Consider the following 21,905-nt stretch of genomic DNA (forward strand, 5'->3'; position numbering starts at 1 on the left):
GGTTCAGCATAACTCTTCAATCTTCTAACAGAGGGTTCCTGGAAATACTGAATTTCCTTCAGAAGAACTCCTTCAGCTCTTGTGCAAATTCAAGTTCGTCCAATGGAAATAAATCGAAATAGTATTGTCTATGTTTCACCAGTTACCAACATCTAAGGGAACAAGGACCAAAGGATAATGTATTATCCAGTCCCATAAAAAACACCAATTCAGCAATTAGTTTTCTCTACGTGTTGGGCACAATAGCAGGAACGAAAGGGAAGCCAATCTTATTTTCTCTTAGAGCAAACCTTTTTAACCCTGGAATTATTTTATCTGGAATAAAACATCCTGAGGAGGAAGGAGTGCCTACTGAGGGCATTACAATTTACATAGGTTTGGTTTCCTATCACAGTTAAGAGCAAATGTCAGGAAATAAAAAGAGTGAGCAGAGTCTGCTTTTGTGAGTAGTGACCTCTTGACCACCACTTTCTATCACAGTTGCTCACATGTTGACACACACACACACACACACACACACACAAGTGCATTGCTCACAATAAGAGTAAGGAAACTGACAGTAAATTCCCAGTCAATAAGTGAATTATTAAACATAATCATATTAATCTAAATGTGAGACCAGCCACCAGCTTAACAAGCTAAGAAGCATGTTTACAACATAATTATGCAAAATAATTAGGTATCTCCTCACTGGGCTGAAGAGTGATCAAAACTCCTGCAATAAAAGAATCACAAAGACATATCTTTTTTGAAGGAATCTTTAAGGACACAAAATGAAAATAATCCCCAAATTATTTTTCTAGTATGTCCATTAATGTTGCCCATTTTGCAATCCACTGAACCAGCAGATCATGGTTTAACAGAGTTCATGGATGGAAAAGCATAATGCCCACCAGAATCAGAGAAATGTCCTTACCATTTTAAAGGTTTATGTGATTTGACAGGAAAAAGATGAAGGGACAATTTGTCACAATGGTTTGAAAATAATTGTGCACTTATTAAACAAACATGTTGGGGACAAGGTTAAGACCAAAGTAGATATTAAGGGTCAACACTAATTTACAAATAATATTTATGTTTTCCTCCAGACTTTTCTTCCTGGTATCTTATTCAACACATGCTCTAACTTACCAAAATATTTATGGTTTGAGCGAAGTTCTTCTCACTTACAGTATGTAGGCATCACTTTTATACAATGTGTGTTTATCATGATTAGTGACCATTTTGAATGCTGTTTTTCTTGTTTTCACCAAATTTATATGGTATTCTCCAGGATACGCTGCATGTACGCTCATGAAAATCGTGCTATTTTGGGCTTCCTTTCAGAATTTATATTGTGCATTTTCTGGTGATTTCTAAGATTTCCTTTCAAACTAAACCATTTCCCACATTCTGTGCATTGATAGGGTCTTTCTCCTGAATGTGATCTCTGGTGCCTGATAAGGTCCCCATTCTGAATGAAGCTTTTCTCACATTCTGTGCACTGAAAAGGTTTCTCTCCAGTGTGTGTTCTTTGATGTCTAATAACACTTTTCTTCGCACTGAAGCTTTTTGGGCATTGATTACAGTAATATCGTGTCCTTTTTTGCTCCATGTCAGGCTGATTTGGAAGATTATTCAAATATCTCTGACTGGTATCACAATTAGAAAATCTATCTTTTACCCCTACTGTGATGTAACTCTGATTTGAAATGGAATGTGATGGATTACTAATATGAAGATCACTTTGAGTAATTTTCTCTTTTTCCAGGTTCTGGCTGATTCGTGAAAACACTTGAATTCTTCCTTTTATTTCCTTCTTAGATCTCTGAAACACCTTCACTGTTTTGTTTATCTGTAAAAGATCTTTCTGTGGTTGGTTTTGCTCAGTACATTTTCCAAAATGTTCTTCCTCTCTGATTCTGTTAATTGAAGCATTATCTGTTGGATTGAAGAAATAAATGTGTAATTAGTTTTTGATAGTTACACTGCAAGTAGAATTACTGTTATTTTACCGAAAGAGTATTATACAAACAGGAGTGAATAGACTTGCTACACCATAAGGTTTGCTGCATCTAGAAATCACAAATGTGTTTCTCAGACGTCTGTCACCACACCCACCAGGAACGGTCTTAAGTCCTGTAGAGGATTTGTAGCTGGTATTTCAACCACTAGAAATGGTGTAATTTTTGTATCTGCTATTGGAGGGCACAGAACAACAATCGAAATATGAAAAGGTGATAACGTAAGGAGGAGACTAGTCCTACGTATCTACTACGAGCATTAGCTGTTACACTAACTCAGAGGGAAAAGCCATCATGGCTGAGTGCTGTGTTTGGTCCTGAAATGCCTTCCCAAAGGAAGGAAGACCGCCTGTTTATCTTTTTGTGGATAAAATAATCAGTAACATTGAGTGGAGTAAATATTTATTATTCAATTTTCAAGAAATAATGCAGTTTGTGGTACACACTTAATGATTAATCACTATTACCATGATGACTCCTGCATCGTCTGAAAAGCAGTAGCCTACTAGACATACAGGAATAAAGGAGTCTATGAATCTACATCCAGAAATGTCTGTAACTAGAGAAGAATAACACTCAGAAATCAATTTTCCAACTCCTTTTATTTATCTTTTATCCAGAATCAATAGCGTCTGATGTCTTCTTACTACAAACAATACAACCTATAGCCTCTAATGTGCATCCTATTCCTGCATTCATGGTCAAAGCTTCATGGACCAGTTTGATCACCTATTTACGAACATCATTAATACATTTGATAAATCCATTTTTCCAACAAGCTAGAAACATTACATTATTTACCTCAATATAAAACAACTAGCCGTTTTTCAGGTACAAGACATACTAAAACCAAACTTTCTTCTTGGCACATTCCAGTCCAGCCCTTACCTCTGAAGCCAAGCACTATGTGTACAACATATAGTCTGGCAAGTTACTCTTAATGCAGATAAGGAATAAATCGATGCTTGTATGCCCACTTAGCCACCCAGTGGTATTTGGAAAGCTTTCACATCATAGCACGTCTTCCACCTAGGTTGCATCCTTTCTTCACAAAAGATGTCACCATATTCAGCATGGGTTTTCCTCTACAACTGACTACAGGTTTTCAGAATAAAATGAAGGAAACATTGAAGGTCAGAAGGATAGAACGAAGCAAATGTACAAGATAAGAAAGAAGGAATTAATGGTTTGTAAAAGGGACAAGTTGGAGGACAAGGAAACGTTTCAACTTCAAAAATATTAACAAAGTTACCACACTTTGCCATTCCGTGGCATAAGTCTCTCACCTTTGATTCTTCCCCGATTAGCGATCTCCTCCTGGAAATCTGTGGTCTTAAGGTTTACTGAAAACACAGATGCACTAACTGGTTCTCCTAATAAAAATAAGAAAATATATAGAAATGACTGTAAACATTTACAACAAAACAGCCAGGCAATTATAAGAATGGGCTATCTCTTCATAAATTAAAGTGCAATATTTTGAGAAATGAGGCGCATAAAATCGTCTACAGGGTTTCAAATGGTGCAAATCGTGATTCTGTTATAACTACTCTTCTGTAGTGGGCTTATAAACAGAATGAGCTGACATTTATTAATCTGATATATTTTGTTTCTTTCTTGAATAAAATATGAGAAAACGAACAGCATTTCTGCGTAAAAAACATTTTATAGAGAATTCGCAAACACTATAATACTTTGCCAGATCTCTCCCATCTAAATAATGTATCTATTTGCTTTATAAAGTAGTAAGCAATTGAGTTGTGAGTGGTATTCGTGTATTGTGCACCAAGGTACCTGAAAATAGTCAAAATCTGACTGATCACAGGTGAAGCTGTCAGTGACCTAAAAAACTTTAACCATGGCAATGACTGTGGGCTGAACTGGATGCCCTAGTTTGTATCCCAAAGACATCCCACTCCAGCTCTAACTTTAATCATTTCAATGATTAAGGGGGTCATTATGACCCTGGCGGAAGGCGGAGAACCGGCGGTAAGACCGCCAACAGGCTGGCGGTCTTACTTTGTGGAATTATGACCGTCTCCGTTCCGCCCCCCAGGGTGGAGATGACCGCCGGGCTGGAGACCTGGGTCTCAAGCCCGGCGGCCGTCACTATACCGCCGGCGGTATTTGGACCCAGCTTACCGCCATGGATTTGCGGCGGTTTGAACCGCCATGAAATCCATGGCGGTAAGCACTATCAGTGCCAGGGAATTCCTTCCCTGGCACTGATAGGGGTCTCCCCCCACCCCCCACCCCCACCCGACTCCCTCCCCTACCCCCCCACCACCCCCAAAGGTGGCAGGGCCCCCCTCCCCACCCCGACCCCCAACATCACTTCACCCATACCCACACGACACGCACCACCCACATACTTACACGCACACACGCCAACATACATGCCTACATCCACACACACAGTCATACACGCACACATCCATACAGACATACCCACAGACATACACGCACTCATTCCCATACACACAACACCCCCGCAGGCATACTCGCACTCACACACCCCCACTACATACACACACGCACACCCCCATGCACCCACACAACACCTCCCGACCCCCCTCCCTTCACGGACGATCGACTTACCTGGTCTGACGATCCTCCGGGAGGGGACGGGAGCCATGGGGGCAGCTCTGCCGACACCACACCGCCACGGCAAATCACAGGACGTGGTTCGCTGGGCGGTGTTCTGTTGACGTGGCGGTGGAGGTGGAGCAACCTCCACTTCCCCGCCTCCCGCCAGTATGGCTGTTGGCGGCTCTCCGTCCGTAAAAGGACGGAGAGCTGCCAACGGTCATAATAGGCCGAGCGGCAAACCGCCACCACTGGCGGTCTTCCGCACGGCGGTCCCTCGGCGGTCTTTGAAAAAGACTGCCGAGGTCAAAATGACCCCCAAAGTGTTTTCGTGTGGGACAAAAGGTAAATCATAAAAGACTGCTTTTTGACCTGTTTTAGAGACAGATTTAACAGACATATTTAAGTCAGGGTTAGGTAAATACAAACAGCACCTACCAGGTCGCATCACTTGGGAAAAGCCTGACAAAGTAAGAACAGAGGTTTCCTTTTTTCCTCACAGGACAGATAATACTCAGCTAGAACTGATGAATAAAAGTGTTTTTAGTGATGGTCAAGAAAGTGCACATTCCATCAGACAGTTTAGGAAAAGTAATGATTATCTGAAGAGAAAACGTACTCAAGGGTTAGGCGCATGGTTGAGTGACAGGAATAATCATTGTTAGTTCTTAAGGGAATAGGCATAAATATAGAATACTGTGTAAGGGACTCCAACAAGAATGTACTGAAAATTTCAAGTAGAGGCGGTTTGTTCTGCTGATTTAACACAAACCGGATTCCAGGAGCCATTATTTAAAAAGTGAACAATCAAAGGAATTATGGGCTTGTCAAATAGGTATGCAGTTTTAAGCCAGGTTTACCCCAAGTACCTTTTGCCTGAGTATTACAGTCAAAGCAGCTACATTTTAATGATGCCTTTGGTCATCAATACAGTGTCAGTTGGAAGTTAGCTTAGGAAGCAAAGTGGAGGTATTGAGGTTTTATTCTCGATCATTTTATATACAGTATGTGTATTTTAGGTAATTTACAGGTCTAAAAAAAGTGCTTTGATCGACTCAGTTTCAGCAAGCGATGAGAGAGTGAGACCTAACTTCTGCTTTACCACATATTATTGTATGTCAAAAATGGGAAAGCTCCACGTGTCACATAATTCACAGCATGAATGTATGGTGTGAGCTGATAACAAAAAAGTAGTTCTGTATCAGTAACTAAAGAAAAGGGGATTATGCCTAATCTTGCCTTATGCCTACTGTATACTAGAGTGAGCCACCTGCAAAGAAAAGGCAGTACTGCCGGTAATTTGATGATGGGGTTCTAGGAGCTTAAATCCAAATGTTTGGCAGCAGTGCATCCCACCCAGCAGCAGGATGTGGGGAATGGTGTACATGTCAAGCCAATAGGTAACAAGGTCCTATCTCTTAGACTTATTCAAAGGACTGGCAGGAAAAGCACACCTCCTGGAGCAGCAAAGGGTCAGCTCCCCATCCCTTATGCACACTTGCTTGCCCCTACAATCCATTCTCTCAGGATGTTTGAGGCCCTCTGCCTTCACCTTTTGAGAGAGCCGATCAGGAGCAATATGAGCCTGAAAGATGATAGAACAGGCAGGCATGTTGGAGTAGCAGCAAAAGTCATTTTGAAGGGTAAGTAAAAAAAATAAAAAAATTATATTTAGCCTGCTGTTTGTAGCGTGTAGTGCTGTAGATTCCCTGCATTCCACCTACTGCTCTGGTTTGAAAATACAACTTGTTTTTCATCGAGGAAGTTTCGAGTCAGGGATGTACTGCAACTTTCCCTTTAGTACACAATGCACATGGGCACCGACTCCACCTTAGATTGTTTTCCGCTGAGACAGTAAGGAGTGGACGTGGAATTTACAGTAAGGTTAGTATAGTGTGGCATGCTAAACAAGTAAAGTATGATAAGGCTTATCATCTGCCATTATTACATGCCAGTTTCCAGCAGGAGAGTGTGCACATGTGAATCTACAGCACTACACACTACAAACAGATGCCTGCAAGTTAAGTGACATTTTCCAACCGTAACTTGTGTGAGTTTAGATGCACATGTTCTGCTTTGACTGTAAGACAGCTTCCTCCCATTGAGGTGGCTGGCAGCAGATGATTAAGATGTTTGGAACAATGTTCTCACTACAATTTGGCCAACAATAGCCTGTTGACAGGTTAGTATGTCCAACGAGTAGCATTTGTAAAGGTGAATGGTGTTAACTAGGTGGACGCCTTGCAGATGTCTACCAACGGTCAACCTCTTCTTACGTTTAGAAAGTGCTCTGGGTAGGTACAATGAGTACACATTTATCCTTAAAGTAGTACATTTGGATACAAATGTGCACTTGAATGAGTGGGTTTTGACTAGTGAGTACTTTTAACTCGCTGATACGTCTGAGCAAGTTTACAGTTACTAAGAAAGGCACCTTCCCATATAGGAACAGCTGACGGAAGGAGTGGAGGTATTCAAATGATGGGCCAATAAGCCTTGTGAGAACTATGTTAAGATTCTGCATAGTGGCTGGAGGAGTTTGTGTGGGTATTACCCTTTTGAATCCCAGATGAACGCCTTGATCACAGGGATTTTGAAAAGAGATGAGTGTTACCTATTGTTCATGTATGCTGCAACGATGAGTAGGTGAAGTTATATTGAAGTATACACAAGACCTGTATGTTTTAAGTGAGAAAGGTAGCAGATGATGTCGTGAACACTGCCCATAAAGGGATTTTGTTGTTTTGAGAAACAATTCTGTCCAAATTGCCTACACTCAGCTATGTAGCATGCACATGTGGTAGATGTTTCAGCTTCACGTAGACATACACTCATCAAGGAGGTTTAGATAAACAAACTCTAAGACCTGAGATACAAGATCACTAGGTTGAGTTTCTTGTGTTCTGGGTGCCTGAATGGCCATTTTGATGTGCAAGAACATCTGGCCTGAAATGTAGTTTCTCATTGGAAATAACAGACATGTCCAGCAATACTGGGGGTACCAGGGCTCTCTTGCCCAGGTTCTGGCCACTAGGTCATTGACACCTGTCAAACCTTCCTCATCAAGTATGGGATGAGTAGGAGAGGGAATAGATAGGCAAATATCTCTGACCAGTTTATCCACAGTGCACTGTCCATGAACTGTGGATGTGGTACCTGGAGGCCAAGCCTGACAATTTTGTATTTTCGGGGGTGGTTGGGGTTCCCCACTACTGGAAGTACCTGTGTAGGACTTGCAGGGGGAATTCCCACTAGTGGACTTTTTGGCTCTGCTTAACAGGCCCACAAAGTCATTGACAACTCCCACTATGGACCCTATTAACAGGGGTATCGTGTTGCTGATCGCCCAGTGCCTGATCTCTTGTGTTAGCACAGACAGCTGGTGGGAGCGAGTTTTTCTGTATATAATAATTGGCTGTCATGTTATCCGTCATTATAATGACTACTTTGCCTCAGACATGCTTGAAGAAAGCTCCAGGTACTTTGCACAGTCATGTTGGAGAGATAAGTGATCCACCCAATGAATGATGCGTCAATGCTAATGGTCAACTGTTGAAATGGGTCCAAGAAAGATCTACTGAGTAAAAGGTTGTTCCTATTCAACGATTTAAGAGCTTGTTTAATGCTAGACGTTATCAACTCTAGATAGCTCCAATGACCACTCACTTGGAGTGAACACATGTGCAGTTTTGAGTGTGGCATAATTGTTATGCAAGAAGCCTTCACACCTAAGCTTCATTACAATTCTACAGTGAGTGGCCGAACTGACAGAAATAGAAATGGCAGTGGCAGAAATGCCATTCCACTTTGTTCATTGGGAGACATTTTCCCTGTGATAGCTTCTAACACTGAGCACAAAAAGGGCTGGATTTGCTGGGGTTAAAGGTGGGACTTCTTTAAGTCTATGGTGAATCCTAGACTGTTAAGTAGACACCCCATTGTCTATGAGCGTGCACTAGTCATTGTTGCCTTCTGCTACTCAGGAAGTCAAAGAGGCATGGAAATACATGAATGCTGCCTTTGTGCAAATGTTTGGTCACTATTGCCAGCCTCTTCATGAACACTCTGGAAGTTATAGTGAATCTTAAGGGTTGGGCTTTGAATTGGGAATGTTGTCCAGTTACCACAAAACAAAGGTAATTGTGATGGTCAGGATGGATGGGAATCTGAAAGTAGGCATTCTTCAGATCTAGCACCATTGTGAAGTCTCCTTGTTGGGTAAGCAGGAGGACGTCCTGCAGGGTTGTCCTATGGAAGTTCTCTGATAGGATGTATCAGTTTATTGGCAGTTGGTCTAGGATGGGCGCAAAGGACTCGTCCTTCTTTGTAATGAGGAAATACAGCAAGTGCATGCATTTAGCTGGTTGGTATGGTAGCACGACTTCTATTGCACCCTTTTAGAGGACTGCCTCAACCTTCTCTTTCAGAATTCTGAGGTGGTCTCGGCTGAGGATAAGATGGCGGGCAAGTATGTTGGGGTTGGTAGTGTGAAATTCTAGACAATAGCTCTGCTGAACTACTGCGAAGACCCATTGATATGATGGGATTTCCTCCCAGCGGGGAAGGAATTATTTTAGTCATACATGCTGGTGCAGCAGAATGCTTGTATTAATGTCCTGGGAAGCAGTAACCACAGCATCTAGTGCACAGCGGATGTTGCCTTTAAATAATCACCCCCTTTCCCCAGCTACAAGCTCTTTGCCCTCTTCCAAGTGTCTGGGAGGTGCTACACCGGTGACTTAATTTCCTCCCAGTGAAATAGGAGTGGGAGCTGAAGTTCTACATTGCAGAGCACAAGAAATGGTCTCACTACAAGTCGGGGGCTATTCCTGCTCCAAGTCTTGATCCTGGTTGAGGTTCCCATCCACCAATAAGTTTAAGACGAAGTCCAACAACATATCTTGTCACAGACATAAGAAGTGCATATTGGAGTCCTCCCAGCATTGCTCTCGATCAAGGGAGAGATTTGCTGTCAGCATAATAAAGGCATGTCTCAGCATCAGTTATCCAATTTCGACCCCACTGCATAGTTGGAGCAGCTGTACCCTGAATTTCCCGGGCTATTCTTGACTCCACAGCTGGGTGAGGCTTTCAAGGCGACAAAGCTGCAGCTTTACCAGATGAATCCGGGTCTTGTGGAATGCCTTTGGCCCCAATGATCTGCCATGGCCTCCAGCTGAACTTCTACTGGGGAGACCCACCTAACTTCTAACTGATCACATTAGTCCTCTGCTAAGTCTGCAACTGGTGCCAGGCCATGTCTACGCTTCTTTTCGACAGGCCAGCTGGATTTTAGCCAAGCCAGCAATTGGTCCGGAAATCTGCTTGGCTAAATGTCAGTTAATGTCTTGCTATGAGATTACTAAGGTACAGTCAGTTGTGTTGGAGGATTTACCGGCTTTGTCTCACCGCCAGTATCTTTGGTGAATTGAGGCCTCATTTGGCTCAGACTCAGACACCATATTAGAACCTCAGAATGTTCCACAGAGTGGAGAGGGCGAGGAGCAGGGAGACAATATGCTGCCCTCTCACTGTATTAATGATGGGACTCTAATTAAACCTACAAAATGCAAGTGGGCTTGACAACTCGCCTGAGATGGGAACTGATTCCCTTTTGGCCCACCCCAGAGGTAAGTGCCTCTTTTGCTTGGTGGTACACAGAGCAGCATAGTTGTTAGAACTACATTTGTCCATACTGGAAACCAAGGCTATTCCACTCACTGAAATGCTGCAGTCAAACCCTGCAACTCCAGGGGCTTTAGGACCCTTCAATAAAGCTCTGACAGACATTTCAACTGTGGTATGGGAAAAGACTTACTTGGTGCCAATCATTATGTGCACCATAGCTAGGCATTGGAGACCTGTCCTAGGTGACCAAGCCTTCTTGACGCAGAATCCAACACTGGCAAGTCTTGCAGTATAGGCTTTAGCCAGCAAAGTGATCCACAGTGCAGTTCCTGCTGCTTGACCTCATAGAGAGTCTAAGTGAATTAATGTGCTTGCAAAGGGGGTGTCTGCTTCACCAGTTTGGCTTTACACTCGGTTAAGGCGATTTGCCTGTTGGGCAGACGCATGCACTGTGGGACTTAGTGAACAAGATCTTGCCTGCCCTTCCAGAGCACTTGAGAAATATCTTCACTGAAGCAGTCTATGACAGGGAGGATGTGTCCAAAATATTTTGAGGGTTCAATGCTATAGTTTTTATCGGCTGTGCTGTGGGCACTGATGTGGTGACTCATCATCTTGCATAGATAAGTGCCACTGGTTTCTCCTGGGGATGTGGAAGTATCCCTCATGGATATGCTTTCTGACAGCTCCAGGATGCTTGGAGACAAGGCTAATTTAGCCCTGGAGCGATTTAAGGACAGCGGTTCTATGGCCCGTTCCTTGGGCTTGCTTACCCTGGTCTGCCAGCTCCCTTATCAATGCTGGAAATTCAGTGGTTATTCCCTGGGCCCGGCTTACTGCCAGAGGCAGCTATTTCTACCTTTTCAGCAGCCAGTCCAGACCTTGCAGGGCTCCAAGGGACATGGTGGCAGCAGAGGGCAGAGACATCAACAATATGGCCAGTCCTCATCGTCTTCTTCCCTTTCTGCTGCCAAGCCGCTTCAATTCGTACTTCAGGAGTCACCCATGGCCAGTGGGGGACAGAATCTACCTGCCCAAGTGAAGTGTAGTTGCCTCAGATCAGTGAGTCCTGCATGCTATCAGGATTACCATTTCTTTCTTCTAACCACTACTATAGTTCCTCCTTTCTTTCGCACCTCGGCAGAACACTCCTCCTTCCTGGCCAAAGAGGTTCAATCACTGCTAAAACTAAAAGAGGAATGGAAAGCATGGTTGAAAAGGAAAGGGACAATGGATGGTATTTCTACTATTTCTTGGTGGCAAGAAATGAAGGTTGGCTCAGGTCCATTTTGGACCTTTAATTTTTGATCACCTTCCTTCAAAAGGGAAAGTTCAAGATACTGACTCTGGTCCAAGTTCTCTCTGCTCTAAATCCTAGGGAACAGATGGTGTCCTTGAACTTGCATGATAAGTATATTGATGTATCCATCCTCCCGTTTCATAGACATTTCCTCAATTTCGCTAAGATGAATTAACTCTCATTCAGAACTCAACAGAACATTCCTTCTTTGTGGCCAAAGAAGTTCAATCAATGGTAGTCTATAAGAGGAATAGAGAGAGTGGTGGAAAAGGAGAGGGACAACGGGTGCCATTGCCATTATTTCTTGCATACAAAAAATGACAGTTGGCTCAGGGCTATTCTTGACCTTTGGTTCCTGATTACCTTTCTTCAAAAGGCCAAGTACAAGATGTTGACTCTGGCCCAAGTACACTCTGCCCTAGATCCTTAGCTCCTGGGAAACTTATTGTGTACTTGAACTTGCAGGATACATACATTCATATAACTTTAGATAGATTCATACTTACTATAACTGACAAAGCATTGAACCTGTCCTGCAGTGCCACAGACATTTCCTCAGTTTTGCTGCAGTGAATTAACACTTTCAGTTCACCATCCTGCTCTTTGGCCTCATATCAGCTCCCCAGGGTATTTATAAAGGTGATGGCGGTGGTTGCAGTTGATCTTTGCAGGTCAGGAGTGCCCATATTGCTGTACCTCAGCGACTGGCATTTAAAAACAGGCTCATCATATATTGATCTGGGGTGGCCATCTCCCTCTAATCTTCCTTGGGGTTCTCAATCAATGAGTCAAAATTACTCCTTTAGGCAGTGCAGAAGATTGCCTTATAGGAGTTGTTCTGGATGTGGTGGCATTCAAAGCTTTCCACACCCACAGCAAGGATATGGGTCAATGTTTCTGTGGCAACTCTGGATTCCGGCCTGGTGGTTCTGAGCCTTTTTGGTCACCTGCTGGTGTCTTATGACTCCTGGCACATTTGGGCTCCACCTTATATCGGCAATGCAATCTGATGTGTAGCAGGCCTTTTCCTACCCGATCAAGAGCTCACAGTGGTGACAGATGCACAGCTTTAGCCTGAAAATCACCTGGACCAGGTGGGAATGCTTCTGGAGGCATTGGAGCAGAGGGACCACATAACTATTCTAAAATTGTATGCCATTTACCGGGCATTAAAGGATTTTTCACATTTAACGAAGGCCAATCTTGTGCAAGTTCTGAGTAACACGACTGGTCAAGCTGTTGCATATGGCAACAAAAAGGGTGATGTGGGGTGGAACGTACTGTGGCACTGGCTGGCGGTTTTAAGGAGTTTCCTTGACTGTCAACATCTAGCAGGGATCCTAAATGCCGGGGTGGATGGGCTCACTAGTTGATCATCAGTGGTGAAATAACCCGGGGGTGTTCAAGGCATCTTTACCCAGTGATGTGTGCCTTGGATAGATCCTTTTGTTACCATGAAGAATATTCATTGTCAAGCTCTAACATTTCCTCCACAAGGCTCTGTGGAGGATGCGTTCTGCCTTCTGTGGGAGTCTGGTCTTCTCCATGTTTTCCCTTTGCTGCTGCTTTCCAGGGTTCGGAAGGTCAGGAGGGATGGTGCTCAGCTTATCCAGATGTGGCTATAAGGCTCAGAGGACCTGGTACACTGACATACTTAGCATTTGCTCCCACTCAGTCAACCACTTTGTGAGCAACTGCTGTCCTAACAAAATGGCTGAGTATGAGACCCAAACCTCTGTAATCTAGACCTTCATGCCTGGAGATTAAGTGGAATCAGATAATTTGTTCAATTTGCTAAAGCAGGTGGTCAATGTCTCCTTGACACCTTGCTGCCTGTACACGAAGTCAGTCTATTCTGGATGGTGAGCCAAGTTTGTATTCTGATGTGAAGACCATCAGGCCGTTAAGCTGCTTGCTAAACTCACTAATGTACTTCCTTTGGTCCTGCCTCTATCCAGATAGGATTTTGATGTGTGGTCCGTCAACGGTTATTTGCTCACCTTTTCAGTTTACCTTATCATTCCTTTCTGTTTATGTCACTGTTAGTTGTGTGTTTTGCAAAGGGCTTGCATACATTTAACGGCCTGCACCTTTTTGTTATGCTGCTGTTGGACCTCAATTTAGTTTTTTACCTTGTTGGGGTGAACATCTTTTGAGTCTATGCACAGCTGTTCCTTGAGCTTTGAACCTGAAACTGGCATCATTTCCACCAAAGGTGGTATCACCTTTCCACGTAGGTCCTTTCCTTTACAGGGGCATTGTAGGAAGCTGACTCTCTATATTGTGTACTAAAAAGAAGTACACCATGCAGAAAGTCCAGTGGACCAGAGGCAAATGTAGACAGGACTAATGCTCTATTTTGTGGTAGTGTGGGTGAGCAGTTAGGCTTATTAGAGGGTAGTGCTAAGCATTTGTTGTACTCAGAAAGACAATAAATGAGACACACACTCAATAAATCTGAGACCAAATTGGAAAAATAATACTTATTTTTATATATCTTTCAAACCCAAGAACTTTGAAATTAGGTAAGCAAATTTTTAAGCACAAAGACTTTTCAGGTTCAAAAATCATCACTTAGTGTAATTCTCAGAGCTCTTTAATGTTAACCTACGCAGGAAAACAATGTTGAGCAAACACAGGGTTAACAAAGACTTACAAAGCCAATCTCAGGGACTTAAGGTCAGTACTGGGCACTAATCAGAACCATACCAGCAGGTCACTCCAGTCAGCACTGGAGTGGCCGGGTTGCAGTAAGGCGGCGGGTGCCAAATGGTTTCCTGTGGGAGTTTGGTCCTTGTGAAGACCGGATGCAGGCTCTGGCTAGGAAGCCAGACGGGGACAACAAACAGGTATGTAGTAGACTTGGGGTGCTAGGGTATGTAGGTGCACCTTTGGTCCTTTTCTCGAGGGCCCAGGGACGATGGATGCAGGGATGTCTTTAGGCATTGGGTTTTTTCATCTTGGAGCACTCGCAGTCGGGGGTACTGCATGTTGAGGCTGCAGGCATCATCGGGGAGTCCAGCACAGGGGGGACCCAGGGAGGAATTGGAGCTCAGGGAAGCACGAGGACGTCATTGGCACCAATGACCCACCTCAGATGGGGTCAGAGGCAACAGGTGCAGAGGTTGCTGGAGGTGTTGGGTTTTCTCTCACCACAGGGCTCCAGGATAGGGGACCTGGTGCAGGGGCTGTAGGTGACTTGGGGGGAGTCCAAGAAGTTTTAAACCACACTCGACTTGGACTCTAGACAGCTGGGGAACGTTGCTGGCACCGTTGGTTGGCTTCACCTTGTGTTTTGGACATAGGGTGCAGAGGTCACTTCAGATGTCAGGTCTTTGCTGTTTCGGGGGCTGCAGAGTCCTTTCTTGAAACTTTCTTGCAGAGCAGTTCTGCTGCTCAAAGAAGTCCGAGTCTTTGTAGAAGGCAAGCAGTCCTCCTTGGTTTCTTGGAGGCTCAGCTGCAGGACAAGTTGTCTTTTGGGCACAGTCTGTTGAGGTCAGCAGGCAGGCCAGAAGGGCTGGTTCCAAGTCAACTGCTTCTTCTTTTCCTCTTCTTAAGATGCAACTCTTCTTTGTCCTTAGCTTCTTAGGTCATCAGAATCTGAGTTCTACGGTTTAGGGGTGCCACCAAAATACTCATTTTAGGGACCTTACAGGGAGTAACAGGCGGTAGCCAAAGGGCTGACCATCTTTAGGGTGACTACACCCTTCTAATGACCACTTCAGCTGGGAAATGGGCATAACCCTACCCTAGTGGCCTAATTCCTTCCAAACAAGATGGAGGAATTTAAAAAGTAGTATCCACTTCAGTTCGTCCACCTTAGGGGTGGGACTGGCATGAAGTGGGTACACCTCCTAATCTGCCTAATTGTCCTACCTGCGCTGCCACCAAAAGTGGGGTGCCCACTGTCTGAGAATTGATGAAGACATTGCAGGGGCATATCTGCTCGAGCAGATATGTCCTCACTTGTAATATAATGCACCCTGCCTTAGGGCTGGAAGGCCTGCTAGAGGGGTAACTTACATACATTACATGCAGTGTTAGTGGACATGGCACACAGGCTGTGTGCCATGTTGTGTTTTCAATGTTGGAAGGTCCTTGGTACGTAGTCTGCAATGGCAGTTTGCATAAGGTTGGTGCTGGGTCCCTTAGGGTAGCACAAATTGTGCTGCAGCTCTGAGGGGCCCTCTTCAGTGCCCATGCCCTAAGAACCCAATGCACTTCAGTCAAAGTTGCCTCTAAAAAAACAGGCAAAAATTGAGGGGGCGGGTACTGCAACCAGAACACAGCTACCTACAGGCACTAAAGGTCCTGCCTACCCGTTTTACCTCTTTTAATGGATGGTTTTAATAATGTTTTAATCTTTTGGGGAATGATCTCAATGCTTTTTGCACATTGCATTCATTTGCACCACTCAAACAGTTTTGGGGGCTGATAAAGAGGGAGGCGGATGCAGCTAAAACTTGCGTTTGCTATTTTCCTATTTTTCAACTTGAGGGACAGCTAGAGCCACCATCTTGGCAGTGCGCCCTCTAGCTTTTCTTGGGCCACATGTATTTTAGACTGTGGCGCTGACGCAACTACACTAAAGGTCCTGGCTTACTGTTCCTACCTTTTTTAATGGATGGTTTTAATCTTGTTTTGACATTTTAAATCTTTTTGGGATTGATTTTTGCACACTGCGTTCATCTGCACAGTTTGCACAGTTCAGGGGCTGATAAAGAGGGAGGCGAAAGCAGTTAAAATTAGCATTAGCTATTTGGGCATTTTTCATCTTGAAGAATAGTTAGAGCTCCATCTTGGCAGGGTGCACTCTAGCTTTTCTTGGGTCACATATATTTTGGAGGGGGATGCAGTGTGGGCGCACGCAGCGGGTGCTACGCTGGTGCACCAAGGGCTCACCTAAGGCATGCGGTCTGCGCTTGCCAGCGTCTGGTAGCAACCAGCGCCAGCCACTATGCTCGTGAAGAAGGTAATCTTGGTTCATGCTATAGCTCAGAACAATTGCTTAGCCCGGCCTCAGCATGAAAATATACAGCAAATCCCCTTTCACCTACACTAATGGAGGAATTTTCCTGTGTGCATTTTGGATTCCAAGCCAAACCTTTCAGTGAACCCACTCTGCCTCGCATGCCCAACTTAAGTAAGAACTTGCGGTTCTCTGCAGCCTTGATTCAATCAATCAATAAATCATTTATAATGCACTATCCTTTCACCCCTGAGGGTATCCAGGCACGGAGGTTTCACTGGTCTCAGTCGAAAAGCCAGGTCTCGAGTCTCCATCTGAAGTCCACCAGAGAGGGTGATGTTCGTAGGTGGAGGGGGAGGCTCTTTCAGGCCTTGGCAGCGAGGAAGGAGAAGGAGCGACCACCGCTGTGGCTACGACGAATGCAGGGTGTGTGTGCAAGAGAAAGGGAGGTGCAGCGCAGGTGTCTTGTGGGTTCGTGGAAATTCATGGTTTTATTGATGTATGCCGTTCCCTGGTAGTGTATGGCTTTGTAGGCGTCAGTAGCTTGAATTGGCATCTCTTCTGGATGGGGAGCCAGTGGAGGTTCCTGAGGTGGGGGTTGATATGGGTTTGTTTGGGGAGATTGAGGATGAGTCAGGCTGCTGCTTTCTGTATGGTCGGGAGTCTCTTGAGGGTTTGGGTAGTGATACCCGAGCAGAGTGTAGTACTGTAGTCTAGCCGAATGGTGAAATGGGCTTTAGTGACAGTCTTTCTGATGTTGATGGGGATCCATCTGAAGATTCTTCAAAGCATGCAGAGGGTGTTGGAATCAAGAGGAGGCATGTGTTAATTTGGTGCTTCATACTGTCGAGGATGATGCTGAGGTTGCGGGTGTGGTCTGTAGGTGTGGGTGTGGGTTGGAGCTTGGAGGGCCACCAGCTGCCCGAAGATCAGCACTTTCATCTTGTCCATGTTGAGCTTTGGGCAGTTGGCACTCATCAAGTCGGCGACACTGGTCATGGCATTGCGGAAGTTTGTTCTAGTGGTGGAAAGGTCTTCGGTGAGCGAGAGGATGAGTTGCTGGTCATCTGCATAGGACATGGTGTTGAGTCCCTAGGTTCTGATAATGTCACTGAGAGGTGCCATGTAGGTGTTGGGCTGAGGGATGATCCTTGGGATACACCACAGACGATCTTGGGTTCGGACGTGAAGGATGTCAGGCGGATTCTCCAAGTTTGCCACGTGAGGAAAGATGCAAGCCACTTGAGGGAGTCCACTGGACGCTGAAGCTGTTGAGTCTGTTGTTGAGGGTGTGGTGGGATACGGAGTCAAAAGCCGCTGAGAGGTCGAGGAAGATCGCGGCTGCTGTTTCACCATTGGCGAGGTGGGCTCTGGTGTTGTCTGTGGTGGCAATCAGGGCAGTCTTGGTGCTGTGGTTGGGGCGGAAGTTGGACTGAAAGGCTTCGAGCAGGTTGTGTTTTTCTAGGTGTTCTGTGAGCTAGTGAGTGATGGCCTTCTTGAGGACTTTGGCAGGGTATGGAAGTAGCGAGATGGGGCGGTACTTTTTGAGTTTGCCTGGGTCCACGGAGGGTTTCTTTAGGAGGGATCTGACATTAGCGTGTTCTGTCAGGGAAGGTTGCCATAGTGATGAAGGCACTGAGGATGTTGGTTGATTAATGCTCGGTTACTGCTGGAACACGTAGCTAACATTTTTTATTTCCTGCATGAGGAAGATCTGGAATTGTTGTTTCTGACCCAAACATGAGTCCTCTAATCCTGCAATTGCTTCTTCAATTCCTAAGGGTTACAACATTTTCAATGAGGACTGTCTGAATGTGAGAGGTGGGAGTATATCCATGATTTACAGAGAAACCTTTGACTGCTCAGCAATTCCCATTCTTGGCCTGGAAGGTGCAGAGGCTTTTGTTTTTTTGCCTCACACTCTCACATCACCAATCAATGGTGAAGGTCCTTTAATGTAGACCTTTGGGACGTGTAGGCCCTTCCTCAACTCCTTGAGTAATGCCATGGCACATCTGGCTTCAAGATATGCACATTTTACAATATTGGGAAACTTTAATTTTCACATGGACAAAACAGAAGATTGTAAGGTAGTTTCCCTATGTGGAATTACGTCCTCCCTGGAACGGACTCACTTTGTCTTTAGCCCTACTCACCAAGAAGGTCATGTACTGGACCAGATTTTCTCCAATATAATATTGGAAGCAGGTGCCCTATACCACAAGTCTGGTTCGATCACCATTTGGATAAATTTGACTGGGCGATCTCAGAAAATTTATAACCAATGGCAGTCAAAGCCTTCCACGTCTCCAGAGCTTTTCATAGAATTTGATCAGGAGAGTTCATTACAGTACTGGAGGAGGGTGCTCCCTCTCTCTCTCGTGATATAGAAAATTACGCTGGTCTTCTGGACAGTTGGGTTTGTGCCACTGCCCATGAGCTTGCACCAGCAGTATACCATGTGCCACGCAGAGCTAAGCCGTCTAGGTACACACAGGTACTATTTGAGAGGATAATAAACAATGTAAACTCCTAGAAAGACAATGGATGAAATTCTATAATTCCAATGCCAAGGGACATATAAAGATACCTTAACCCCCTGGGTGAGCTGGTCTCGTCCAGGCACACGGTTCCCGTGTGCCCTGGACGAGACCAGTTTGTCCTGCACCCGGCCCACAGGGGAAGCTCTAGCGCTCCCCCCATGGGCCTCCCACCCACAGCCCCCAGTCAAGGATGAAAGGGGAATCCCCAAGGGGGGCAGAAGGCACCAAGATGTCAGCGATTTTTTTTGTTGGTTCCCTTTGTTTTTGTGTGTGCTGGGGGTGCCCCCTTTGACAAGTGTCGCCCCCGAAGGGGGTAAGGAGCTGTTGGTTATTTGTGCCCCCCTTGGGGGCAGAATGGCCTATTTTTTTAGGCCCATCTGCCCTAAGGGGGGCAGAATCCAATTAGGCACCAGGGATCTTATGTGTGTGTGTGTTTTGTGTGGGTGGGGGGGCAGACCCTTTGGCAAGCGTCGCTCCCCCAAACAGGGTACAAAGCTGTTGGCCATTTCTGCCCCCCTTGGGTGCAGATCGGCCTATTTTTTTTAGGCCCATCTGCCCCAAGTGGGGCAGAAGCCAATTAGGCACCAGGGACAATTTCTATGTTCTTGGTGGCGGGGTGTTTGTCAACTGGCTAAGTATATGTATTTGTGATTGTAACAGTTTATTTCTTCTTTTTGTTCTAGTTCAAAGCTTTTGCTTACTTTGCTGTAGATCCTTGCGGTTTTAGCAGTAGTTGTCCTGCGGTTTGCATAGTTGCATGTTTTAGGTAAGTGAAAGCAATTTACTCCAAAGGAGTATTGCTGACATGCATGAATAACATGTTTGTAGGTGGTGTACTAAATGCAGTATTTTGTGTGAAATTGTCCTTAGATTTGAGCACAATGATATTTGTGTTGTCATATGTCTAATATGCTTTTTTCTTTTTAGTGGGATATCATTGGTGATTGCTGTGTCTGTGGAGAGCAGTTGCTGGTGAGTAGCTTTTTCAGGCAAGTGAGTGGTATAGTTTTTTAGTACATAACTCTTTGAGATAAAGCTACACTTTGTTTATTACTTATTTTAGTGCTGGTTGTTGTCGGCAATCCATTTGGTGTTAGTGAGGATCATGGCTAGCCACAGAGTGACCGCTCAGCAGGTTGTTGGCATGGTTTTTGAGTCATCTTCAGACCATGATTATGAGACTGACTCTGCATCTGAGGCAGAGGAGCAAGTGAGAGATTCTGGCAGTGAGTTTTCTGTCCGAGAGGATTCTTCTGATGAGGAAGCCACTCTCAGTGCAGATGAAGGGCCTGTTTTAGAGGAGGACATTGATGTGCCAAAAGTGCAGCAGCCTGGGGCTGAAGGGTTTCCCATTAGAAGACCTGACACCTGGATTGCCCCAAACATGGAGCAGCCACAGTTACCTGCATTTACTGGTCTCCCAGGGTGTAGATTCAATACGGAAAACTTTTTGCCTGACAATTTCTTTCACTTGTTTATGGACAATGTATTTTTGGAAGAGATTGTGGAGCAGACCCATTTTTATACAGAGCAATATTTGAGGGACAACGCTTCCTGACTTAGGCCTCAGTCTAGAGCTACTCAGTGGGTTCCCACATATCTGGAAGAGATGAAAAAGTTTTTAGGTTAAATGTTTTGATGGGGTTGATAAGGAAGCCGTCACTGGCTTCTTATTGGTATACTAGTCCCTTGATGGCAACGGCTATATTTCCTGCAACTATGACATGTAATCGCTGTTTGCTTCTTCTTAGTATGCTTCATTTTGTAGACAATGCTTTAGCCTTGCCACGAGATCACCCTGATTGTGACCGTCTTTTTAAGATTAGGCCTGTCATTGATCATTTTGTAGATCGGTTTTCACAGGTCTATGTTCCAGGCAAAGAGATGTGTAGATGAGTCTTTGGTCCTTTTCAAGGGGCGTTTAGTTTTTAAGCAGTACATTCCTAGTAAGAGGGCACGGTATGGGATTAAATTATATATGCTGTCAGAAAGCAGTACAGGATACATGTATAATTTCCGGGTCTACACTGGTAGGGATTCCAGTATTGACCCTCCTGGTTGTCCGGCCACTTTTGGAGTTAGCGAAAAAATTGTGTGGGAACTTGGTAGACGACTGTTTAACAAAGGTCACCATTTGTACGTAGATAATTTTTACACTGGAGTGCAGTTGTTCAAGGAGTTGTTTAGAGTGGACACTGTTGCTTGTGGCACAATCCGTTCTAACCGGAAAGGCTATCCAAGGGAGCTTGTCTGTAAAAAACTTGAGAGGGGACAGTACAGTGCCTTGGGGAATAATGAGCTGCCAGCTCTGAAATTTTCAGACAGGAGGGATGTTTACATGCTATCTACCATCCATGATGAGAGTACTTCCCCTGAGACTGTTTGGGGTCAGGTTGCCGAAGTGCGCAAACCTGCGTGCATTTTGGACTACAATAGGCACATGGGTGGTGTTGATAGAGTAGATCAGAGGTTGGAACCTTACACTGCTCTTCGTAAGTCTTACGTGTGATATAAAAAGTTGGCCCTACATTTATTTCATTTGGCAACTTTTAATGCTTTTATTGTGTTCAAGGTTTGTTCAACTGAGTCAAGGATGAAATTTGTTGTGGTGGAACAGGCAAGCGTTTCTAGAGTAGCAGTGGTGGAGGATGTGGCTAGATTGAAAGATCGCCACTTTCCAGATCACATTTATCCCACTCCCAAAAAAGACTTGCCCACTAAGAAATGTAGAGTATGTGCCCGAAGAGGTATCCGGAAGGAGAGACGGATGTACTGCCCCAATTGCCCTTCAGAGCCTGGGCTGTGTGTGGCCGGCTGTTTCAGAAATCACCACACTGCCTATTTTATATTTTCATATGTTCAGTTTCACGGTTGGC

General features: G+C 44.7%; 1 protein-coding gene across 2 annotated transcripts in view; it reads right to left on the reverse strand.

Annotated features, from left to right (window-relative positions):
- Positions 1–579: 579 nt before the first annotated feature.
- LOC138296229 (neurotrophin receptor-interacting factor homolog) overlaps positions 580–21,905 on the reverse strand; it is a 116,224-nt gene continuing 94,898 nt past the window's right edge. For both annotated transcript variants that reach the window (XM_069235149.1, XM_069235150.1), the window contains 2 exons: positions 3,290–3,376; positions 580–1,920 (listed from right to left, as the gene is read on the reverse strand). In XM_069235149.1, the coding sequence (XP_069091250.1) occupies positions 1,292–1,920; positions 3,290–3,376 (716 nt within the window). In that variant the 3' untranslated portion in view covers positions 580–1,291. The remainder of the gene's footprint in view (positions 1,921–3,289; positions 3,377–21,905) is intronic.

This window comes from Pleurodeles waltl, chromosome 5 (assembly GCF_031143425.1).
Source record: "Pleurodeles waltl isolate 20211129_DDA chromosome 5, aPleWal1.hap1.20221129, whole genome shotgun sequence".
In the NCBI taxonomy this organism is placed as follows: domain Eukaryota; kingdom Metazoa; phylum Chordata; class Amphibia; order Caudata; family Salamandridae; genus Pleurodeles; species Pleurodeles waltl.